The sequence below is a fragment of the Lactuca saligna genome, chromosome 5 (genome assembly GCF_052625555.1).
Source record: "Lactuca saligna cultivar CGN05327 chromosome 5, ASM5262555v1, whole genome shotgun sequence".
Taxonomy (NCBI): Eukaryota; Viridiplantae; Streptophyta; class Magnoliopsida; order Asterales; family Asteraceae; genus Lactuca; species Lactuca saligna.
In genome coordinates, this window is record NC_136421.1 from 134,773,802 (window position 1) to 134,784,865 (window position 11,064).

Sequence of the window (11,064 nt, forward strand, 5' to 3'; positions counted from 1 at the left end):
TAGAAATCAGGACACATCCATACGAAGTGACTTGCTTATACCTTTATTGGTATTGATAAAGTTAATAAAAGGGAGAATCAAAGTTAATCTTAACAACCCGGTTTGTTTTATACAGATAAGTCTAAACGGATATATCCTATTATCCACTTTACTATCTAAAATTTTAAACCGAAAAATAATAAAATTAATACAAACATATTTCATGGAACATGAATAACAAATGGAATACTAATTTTCTATTAGTCATAAATCATACATAGATATTTTTTCTTATTATTAAACAAAATATTTGATTTTACAACTGATTGGTCAATTTCGATTAGAGGGTATAAATAATAAATAAAGCTTAAAAAAATTACAAATAAAAGGGCATATATAATGGATTATTTGTTTTATTTTAATTGGATAAGAGATTTGGTCAAATTTTTGGAAGAGATAAGATTTCAAAGATAATCAGATTAAAATTTAATATTATTTTATTGATGATTAGTTGTACTTTACGCTTAGAGAGTTGAACGTCTTAAAAAAATAATATTATTTTATTGGATCTATTTATAGAAATAGTAGGATTTCTTTTATAAGTTAGTAAAGATATATATATATATATATATATATATATATATATATATATATATATATATATATATATATATATATATATATATATATATATATATATATATATATATATAATTCCAAAATTATTTATGGGCAGCTAACAACACTGTCCCCACCGTAGGTCTGCCCATATCACCATGCTTTCAAAACATCCTAAACAAACATTTATAATGTATTCAAACACCCTAAACAAACATTTATAATGTAAAGCATAAATTTAAGAAATCAAATGTCATTAGTCGAAACTAATTAAGGGCACTGTATGTAAATAGCCGTAAACCAGCTATCTCATTAACTTTTTCAAGTGGATATTATAAGAATAATTGGAAGATATTTAGTTAAAAAAAACTCATTACATTTGAAAATTTCGAGCCAAAGATGGCAAAGTTTCATTATTAATAAAAGGTGAATTTACAATGGAAAAAAAGAAATTATAAATAGAACAAAATTAGGATAATCCAATTAAGATAATTTGTTGAAATTTCATTATAGATAGTTCAAAATAAGAGTGCCATATGATTGTTACTTAAAGATTGCCATTATCAAGCCACCTCGTAAGCATGCTTAAACATTCTTTAGGTTTATACTCCGGAGCTGTATGGCCTCCTCCCTTTAACAACATTAAAAATTGTCAACTATCAAGATCACATCAACTTATTTTTCTTTTGCCTCATGAAATTTTCAAAACATAGGTTCACAATTTTTTACTGCATAGTTGGTTTCACGATAGTATACTTGCATTGGGTTGAAGTTTCAATAGCTAACAAGTGTGGGAGGGACTCTTTGTGGGCACTCGGTGTTTATGCCAACCACCTAGTAGGTCACTGTTTACACTTATTTACATCTCATATTATGCTCTTTTGATGAGACGATATGATCAAACTTAGTGTTGCTAGGAAAATAATCATTTTGTATATTTTGTTGTAGTTGGCAAAGTCAACCTCTTTTAGTAAGTCAAACATTGAAATTTTCATGAGACAAGAGAAGTGGTGAGTGAGAAGATGATATGAGGAAGATATCTCACCTTTACAGTAGCATATGTCAAGTTGTAGTTCTTGTTTGAGTATTTCATGGTGTATCTGTAATAAAATAAGATAGCAACATATTTTTTAAAAACAAAATACTTCTATCACATTTTAGACGATTAAAAGCCAATAAAAATACAACTAACCCGGCTACTTGTTCATCAACAAACCAAGGTCTCCAATAATTCACAACTAACAGTTTTAATGATTCAATCCAGTTAATCGTACCCATATATGGAATAAGCATGTCATGATCTCCACTGTAAATGTAAAGGTTTAGATTAATGTTCTCAAAATACCACATGCTTCATGAATAAGGTCGACAACAAGTAAACTCTAGTTTTATATATAAGTGTTATTGTTCCACCGACATGGCTTACACCAATGTGAGATATAAATCAAGTAAACAATGGTCCATTAGGTATGTGACATATTGTCAGGTATATAATACATATTACATGGGTACATAAGAGTCTAGTGCCAACAAGAAGTTAAATCCATTAGAATTAAACTCCCATACTAAAGTTGTTTTGACTCAAACCCCCAACTTTTTTTTTTCATAAATACCACTTGGGAACCAAGTTTTATGCATCATTCGGGGTCAAGTGGACTCTAGTTTTAGGTTAAAAAGAATAGATATAAGATAATAAGAGAAAGAGATGGATAAGAGTAACACCTATATACAAGAGCTCGACAATTTTTATCAATAAGCTTTCGATGATAGGAAACTGCACTTATGACATTGTGCGTGTAAGATATTGGTTCCGTATCGGTACTAAAAACCAAGGTTTCATTGCATCGTACCCACTCGATTCCATTTAACTCCTGGTGATCAAGAAATTAGTATCATATATAATTAAGTTGAATATGAATAATAGAACTCCTTGTGAACTACAAACCTTAGGAATATGAAGAGCCTCTTGCACATCTCTTCTATTAGCCCATATTGAGGAGTACACATAGTTGTCATCCTACCACAAGTAAAAAAAAAAAAACAATGATACTTGTGAATATGTCATATGTAAATGCATACTACCAAACAAAAATTGCATCTTTTTCTTGTTAAAAAAACAAGAAAAGAAAAATGATGAAACGACACAAAGAATTAACGTGGGTGTGACATACAACGGTAAGATCCAAATAACTCTTCGATTACTCTTGGCTATTTTCAAAGTAATTACATTGGAATCCATATCTATGAATACTTATAACCATAAAACCCAAAAAAACTATTGCGACAAGCTAATAAACAAAAGAAATCTAGAATAACTAAGCAGGTCCAAACACTTATCCCTTCGATATCGCTATTCAGATTTCTTCACTTTGTTTGGGATTGGGTTACTTATTTGACTCATTAAAATCCAAGCCACACTCTAAAATCTTCACCATGAATTGAAGTGTGCTTAATGATGAAGGATTCCAAATAGTCATCTCCTTCCTACCGGTTTTCCTCAAAATGACTTATCTCCTGAGAATATTTGCAAATCGAACTAATACTTGAACTTATTCGTTGGTAGCGCCTTTGTTAACATATTTTTTAAGTTCCCTTTAGTAGGTATATTCAAAATCGAGAACCTATCTTCTTTAAGAACACCATGAATGAAATTCATCATGACATAAATATTCTTTGTTTTATTATTATAAAATATATTCTTTTCCAGGATTAAAGCTCGTTGTTACAATATGAAGTATGATTCTACAAATTCACATCAAGACTCTATGTAATCATGTATCCATATACATTTTGTAATCCGTACGGTAAAGGACATGTACTACACCTCAGTTGTTAACAAGGCAACTGTTAGCTGCAATGTTTTCTTCCAAGTAACATCACACCTAAACAAGATAAAAATATCGCATGTAAGTGATTGTATCTTCATAAAGTGTCCACCACACTATGAGTCTACATAAACAATAAAACAATCACTACCTTTTCTAATCTAGACACATATTAGGCATTCCTTTTAAGCATCACATAATCCATTGACTGCTTTCTACGGAGTCTTCCCCAAATTACTCATAAACTTGTTACTACGTGCATAAGCCATATCAAATCTAGTACAAATATATCATACATAAGGCTTTCAAAAACATTGGAATATGGAACTTTTCTCATGTAACATTTCTTCTCATATGTATTTGGTATTGTGTTGTGGTCAAGTTTAAAGTGTGCCACTAAAGGTGTACATACTGATTTGGATAGATCAATATAAATGATTTTAAGACTTTCTCAATATATGTTTGTTGAAAAACATATAAGACTTCCTTAATCTATATTCGTATAACAACCATGCTCTTTTATCTATCCAAATATCTATGCCTAGTATCTTCTTTTTTTCATCTAAATCCTTCATCTTGAACCCATTTTCCAGTAAAGTTTTCAAGTCATTAGTTGCATCTATATTATTAACTGAAATTAACATGCCATCCACATATAGAAACACACACACACACATATATATATATATATATATGTATGTATATATATATATATATATATATATATGAACCATCAATAATTTTTTTTCATGTAGACACAACTATCAAACTAGTTTCAATAATACCCATGAGAAACCATAAATGAATCAAATATATGGTACCGCTGTATCAGGGACTATTTTAAACCATAATGATATTTCTGCAACAATCACACATGATCCTTCTTGGTATCAACAAACTCTTCTAAATTACATTGTAAGAATGAAGATTTGACATCAAGCTGCTAAAGCTCAAAATTAAATGCACCAACCATGGCTAATATAGCCTGAATTGTTCTTGTGCTTTCAAATACGCAAGAAAATTTCATGATAGTTGTTCCCTTTATTTTTGTGAGAAATCCTTTACCACCAGACTTTCTTTTAATCTCGTTGATACACCACCCATAATTCATTCTTTCCTTTCACGGACCTATTTGCATGCTACTGGTTATGCTCTATTTTTTCGCAGTACTAGATCCCATGTTTACTCTTTCTCTAATAGCTGTATTTATGTGTTCATTTCTACCAACCAATATGATGCTTCTTTACATAAAATAAAATCTTTACATGATCTCATCTCATCCAAATTGATATCACTTGCAACTACCAGTGCATATGAAATTGAATATGTTCCAAGTATTGACACATCGTGTATATTTGGCAGGCTTTTGAATTTTTGTCTTTTGCTTCCTTTTCATTATAGATTCTGACTCATTTTCTTCATTCTCATCATCACCCATGACTATGCTCTCACTCTTTATGTTATTCTTCGGACTCTTCTTTCCTAGTATGTTCATCATAGAGTTGTTATTCATCATCTATCACAACTCTATTTGGAGTTTGTGTTGCAAACTTCACCGTTTAGGTAGCACCTGGTATTTTACCCATACAATATTAATAATTTCTTATCTCTAATCACACATAGAAGATTCATAAAAGGCAACATCTATGCTAATTATAAATATTAGAGTTTTACCTTCTTCTGTATGTTATAGGCGATAACCTTTAACTCTAGCATCAAATCCTAGTAATATACACTTTATAACTCTCAGCTCCAGTTTACCATCATTAAATGAGCATAAACAAGGAAACAAATATATATCGATGATAAGAACAAGAAGGTTTAATGGACTAAACATCTTTAGGAGTCTTCCAATCATTTGTAATTGATAGAGATCTGTTTACTAGATATCAAGTAATATTCAATGCTTTGGCCCATAACTACTTTGATATACCAATACATATACACATATACATCTTCCATGATGCGTTAGTGTTTGGTACATTTGTTCTGCAACCCCATTTTATTGCAGAGTGTATGGTACAATATAGTGCCTGAATATACCTACCTTTTACACAAGTCATTATAATATGCCTACCTTTTACACAAGTCATCAATGCATTGTAAAACACTAATCCATTATTTGTTTTGAGTTTCTTGACATGTTTCCTTATTCATTTTTCAACCATGGTCTTCTGCTCCTTGAACCACTCAACACCTTCTCTTTTGGTTTTAGAAAATACAACCAAAAATTTATTGAGTAGTTATCAATAAAATTCATGAAATATGTGCATCCACCACATGAATTCATTGGAGAAGTTCCATATAAATTTGATTGAATATTCTCAAGGTTGTATTTGGTTATATGCTTACCAGATCTGAAATTCACCTTGTGTTGCTTTGCCGTGACACAAGCTTTATAGTATTTCATCTTCCCAGTTATGTCCACCAAGCAATCCATGTTTATCCGAGATTGAAATTCCCTTCTTGCTCACGTGACCCGTCGATGATGCCATAATTTTGATTATCATCACACTTTTTCAAATATTAACAGAGAACCACCTTTCATGTCACTAAGCTATCTTTCAAAAAGTAAATTACATGTTATAGTTTCCTTTTCATCACCATGAGAGCACTTTTTGTGAACCTAATCATCTTCATCATAATACATGTGTATATGTTTGGATAAATATTCAACAAAAATCAAATTATTCAGAAGATCTGTAATAAACTAGCAATATAGGTTCCTGACCATACCGTTATGCATTTGAATCTTTAATATGCCATTGTCCTTGATACTCCATATCCCATCGTCACCAAACTTTACTATGCCAGTCCGTTTCTTGAAAGAAAACAGATTACGTGAGAAAGTCATATGATGAGATACAATTTGTCCAAAATCCAATTGTCTGCAAAACCAGCCATACATACAACTAAAATGTCGCTTATGTCTCATTGCATCTTGGACAAGCGCTTTTGAATCCTTATTCTTTACACAATAACCTTTAAATTCCATGGAGACATTAGACTTAGATCGTGAATTTCCCATGGTTTTCCACCCTCCCTATTTTGTATTTAACCATTTCCATTAAACAAAAATGAATTGAAACCCCCTAATTACCAAAAACCCCATGTTTTAGTTCCTTGGACAACAAGGTATCCTTCCATTCAAAGGTAGTAATCTTTGTTCTACCATATAACATGGTATTAAGAATTTCTCATATAATTTCGACAGAGAACAAAAAAAAAGATCTTGATCCTCATTTTTAAAGTTACCATCAACACCTTGTATATTAAAAATAATATGACTAAAATTGTCCCGATGATCTTTTACATCAGTACTTTCTATCATCGAATGATATAAAGATGTTTCTGATACAACCAATCTGTGGGAGAGTTATTATAATACTTGTCCCAAAGTTTCTCCTAATGCCTAAAAGCAGTTGGCTGGTCCACAACCTCCTATAGCACTTCATCAGTTGCACTATGTGCTTTTGCCAAAACATTTTACTTCGCATTGGCCGTCATATCCTTCGGCAAATTTTCCTCTCCTCCAATGTCACCGCACAACCCTATTGAACAAAGAGCCTTCATCTTCACCTTCCACACCATGTTCACTCGAACATATTTAGCCGCTCGAGCAACCGAGACTATGATATCAGTTGTGAAGAAAGCAAGCAAAGAAAACAATAAAAAGACACAAAGTATTAGTGTGGTTTCGTTGATGTGACCTACTTCCACAGGTAGGAATCGGAGAAGTCTTTTATTCCTCATGATTGTTTTCAAAGTGATTACACAGGGACCCCTAGCTACGAATACTTATAGCCGTAAACCCTAGAAACTATAGGGCTGAGCCCATAGGATAAGTGTTTTTTTTATGTACGGTTTCGAGTCTAATGACTCTCTGTCTATTCCAAACACTTATCCTTTCGAAAATATCCATTCCGGTTTCTTCACTTTGTTCTAGGTGATATTAATATCCAAGTCAAACTCTAACATTGGTCTCATTCTAATTTTTTTTTTCTCCTAAATATAAATGAACCATTTAATTTGCTAAATCTTTCTTTTAATTTGTATTAGAGTTTTGAATGTAAATGAGTTTTTCCTAAAAAAATTGAAATATTACTTTTTGAAAGGGTAAAAATGTAAGATATTTTGATTTTAATATGTCACTAAAGCTATTGTGTTATTTTAAAAGTAAGTGTCTAATATGATGGTCACAAAACTCAATCACGTTTAATTTATTAGAGACAAAATTAAAAGTTTTTAGATAGAGTAATACACGACACCATTGTTTCTGAAGTTGAGGAACATCCGCAGAAGTTTTGTCAAGCGATCTTAAGTCCCTCTTGAAGAGATGAAATTTTAAGGCATATGAAGTGTCACAAACTGGCTCTAAAATGTGGGGCATGCAAATTCTTTCAAGGAACTGCAAATCAAAATAATAAAGCTTAATTAAACAGAAATATAAAGATTGTGAATCATCAGCTAACAGATAGTATATGATCCAAGTTCAAGTCTACTCTGGCACCTTATCTACCACTTGAAGATCATGTACGCATCGAGTATTGTTGGGATCTACATTTAAGTACTCTCCATGACAAGTTTCTTTAGTTGACTGCAAAAACATGCACTTTACTTAATTCCTTGATATATTCAATTATGTATTGGCAGACAACTCAAGTGTAGTTATTTACATTGTAGATTGCATCTGATAAAAGTGCCATACGATGAGCAAATGGTATTCTTGAATTGTAGTCACCATTTGTGTCTGCTAGAGGATTACCAATCACATACCCCTATGTTTGAAAACATACATAAATATATCAGGCAAAGCTTTTCAAATCAAGTCATGCACACCAACATTTTTTCAAATGATTGATCGATCAATTCGTACTTTGATGTTGATCTGTGGCCCTTCTCCAACTTCATTACCTACAAAAGAAGGAAATAAGAAAGACTTTATTTATTCAAAAGATGCTTTAGCAGAATAAACAAGATGGCTGTAAAATTTAGTGAATCATATACTTGTGTTTTTAAAACTATCTCTATAGCAAGTATTTGAATATACCGTTATATATTTCCAGAACAATCATTGGCACCACTAGGCCAGAGTAGGAATCGCCAGCAATATACAATGGATTTTTGAGAAACGTAGGATGATCCACAAGCCACTGTTAATTTGAATAGACATAGCAAGCAAACATTAATGATCTTAGTTCGTATCAAAAACAGATTTGAAAGACACAAATGGAACATGTGAGTATGCCTTAATTCAAATATATAAAAGTAATCCTGTAAATTCATCAGGAAATTAACTACCTTATCCTTACCTTCCTTAGAAATTGGTAAATCTGCACTGTTGATAATGTATCATTTGTTATATAAGCTTCCGGAGTTTTTGCATAGGAGAATCCAGACCCGGCAGGTTGGTCAAGAAATATAATGTTGGCAGCCTTAAATGTAACCCTTGTTTCATTAGTTATATCATGAAAAACTTGTACTCATAGGCTTGTTAACATCAAACATATTGGAAATTTTAAAATGAAATCGAAAAGTAAAAGGATACCTTTGTCCAACTATGAGGGTTTATCTCGAGCATTACGTTCTCCACAGTTGAATTTACATAGTTAATAGTGAACGGGCCTACAACCAGTAAGAAGTTAAATAACATCTATCTAAATTTATGATGCAAATACACATAATTTGGCATTAGTTTATGATATTGGCATATTAAGTTAACAGAGAGTATGTGAAACCTTACACATTAATTGCCATGAACTTTTAAATAAAATCTACCATGACACACATGAATTAAGTAACAAACAAAATTAACAACACCGTTTTGTTCTCCATCACTTCTAAGGCATATGAAGAATCATTTTTGACTAAATCATGGGATTGTCATCTTAAAATGCACTGAATAACCTTTTGAATGATGGTGAATGAAAATTTTACTCTTGTTTGCAAATAATGTAAATAACCCGCACACTTCACAGTAATATCAAATTCCAAAATAAATATTTTTAGTATATATAGAACAACTTGAGATCTTAGAAGTACCTATTTCATACAAAAGGCCTGAAAGACCAGAACAGCCAGGCCCTCCTGTAAGCCAAAGCATGAGAGGGTCGTCTTTTGGGTTTCCTTCTGACTCAACGAAATAGTAAAATAGTTGCACCTCATCATATTCTCCTACCCCAATGTAACTTGAACCATATTGGTGTCTTAAGAGTTAGTATATCTTTCATACTAAATAAAGGATAATAATAACAACAATAACAATATGCACAAAGGTTAAATGCAAGAAATAGCAACGGCATAAATGAATATGTTCATTATAACATTCTACTTCCATATTTTCCTATAATATTGTACTTTGAAAAATCTATCCGGTTATAAAAAGGTCATCAAAAAAAAAAAAAAAATCAATTTATGTTTAGTAAGAAAAGGATTAAAGGTACAAAGTTAAATTGGTGTAGAATTTTCAGAATATAATGACTTAATAAAACTAAAAGCATATAGTTTTATACTAGATTAGAAATATGTTATTTCTTGCATTTAGTCATATATAATTAATGACACCTTATTAAATTAAATCAACACATTTTTATTTCAAAGGACAGGGTCTTACCCAGTTTCGAGTGTGAAAGGAAGATCGCCAGGCAAACCTGGCAGAGTCTTAACCAAGAACCGTGATTCAGTAATCTCCAAGAAAACTAGCAGCAATAAAAACACGACACTGCCCCAGTTGTTAAAGCGGATCCATTGTTGAAGATAAGACAGTGACTGTGGTTTCGTAGTGCTTCTAAGCAAACAGTAAAAATAAATAAATTATATACACTGGTTAATTTCCATACAACGAGATTTATAAGTTAGAACCATAACTAGCACAGTGGTAATAATTTGTCATCAACCACCACCCATTACATGCACAAATGAAGAAATTGCAGTGAGCGAATTACCAAAATATGGGCCCTATTTAATTATGAAAGATGACATGTTCCTCAAGTTTAAATAATTATGTAATTATCCTCGATCAATTCTGTTTAATATAAATGATACTTTCCGCCCATTATCTTCATAGGAACTAATAACAAAATCTAATGGTGGAAGCGTGGGAATGTAAAATAGTATACCTTATGAATTGAAGTGAAGTGTATGCCATGAACAAAATGAAACAGGTTCCGGCTGACTAGTGTTGTTACTTGTGCAATTTAGTGTTAAACCCACCATAAGAGTTTCTGGATATAGTCTCTAATCGTTAAAAAGTTGTGGACAAAAGAGTCCTATAGCACGTTAGTTTTTCAATAAATTCCACGTAGGTATCCACGTTTTAATTGTTATCATTCATTTCCATTTTATAAATCTGAAATATGTCACAAATCTCAAATATTTCAATGATCAAAAGCAAAATTGCAAATTAGATGAAATTACCTGAATGGTCGCCATAGTTTAGTCTACATTTTGTCCCTTACGAAAATATCTCTTTTAATTAAAAGATTAAGGTGGTGTTTGTTTTTTGTCCGCAGATTTTTCTGTGCTCTTTTGTCTACATGGCACAGCCCACGCGCAGACATTAGTCTTCGCAGACTATTTGTTTTTTCTTTTGAAGATTGCAGACCTAAAAATGTCTGTTATGTCCTCTTCTTGGCACAGATGT

The 11,064-nt window shown here is 31.7% G+C and overlaps 1 protein-coding gene across 1 annotated transcript; it reads right to left on the minus strand.

Moving 5' to 3' along the window:
* Positions 1-999: 999 nt before the first annotated feature.
* LOC145048776 (serine carboxypeptidase-like 2) lies at positions 1,000-10,656 on the minus strand. Its single transcript, XM_078997375.1, has 15 exons — positions 10,541-10,656; positions 10,036-10,209; positions 9,465-9,610; positions 8,971-9,047; positions 8,735-8,857; positions 8,473-8,575; positions 8,299-8,336; positions 8,099-8,200; positions 7,933-8,019; positions 7,684-7,830; positions 2,543-2,614; positions 2,320-2,468; positions 1,790-1,903; positions 1,643-1,697; positions 1,000-1,228 (listed from the first exon to the last, which is right to left on the minus strand). The coding sequence occupies exons 1-15, from the start codon at positions 10,567-10,569 to the stop codon at positions 1,145-1,147; spliced, it is 1,500 nt and encodes a 499-aa protein (XP_078853501.1). The 5' UTR covers positions 10,570-10,656; the 3' UTR covers positions 1,000-1,144.
* Positions 10,657-11,064: the final 408 nt, after the last annotated feature.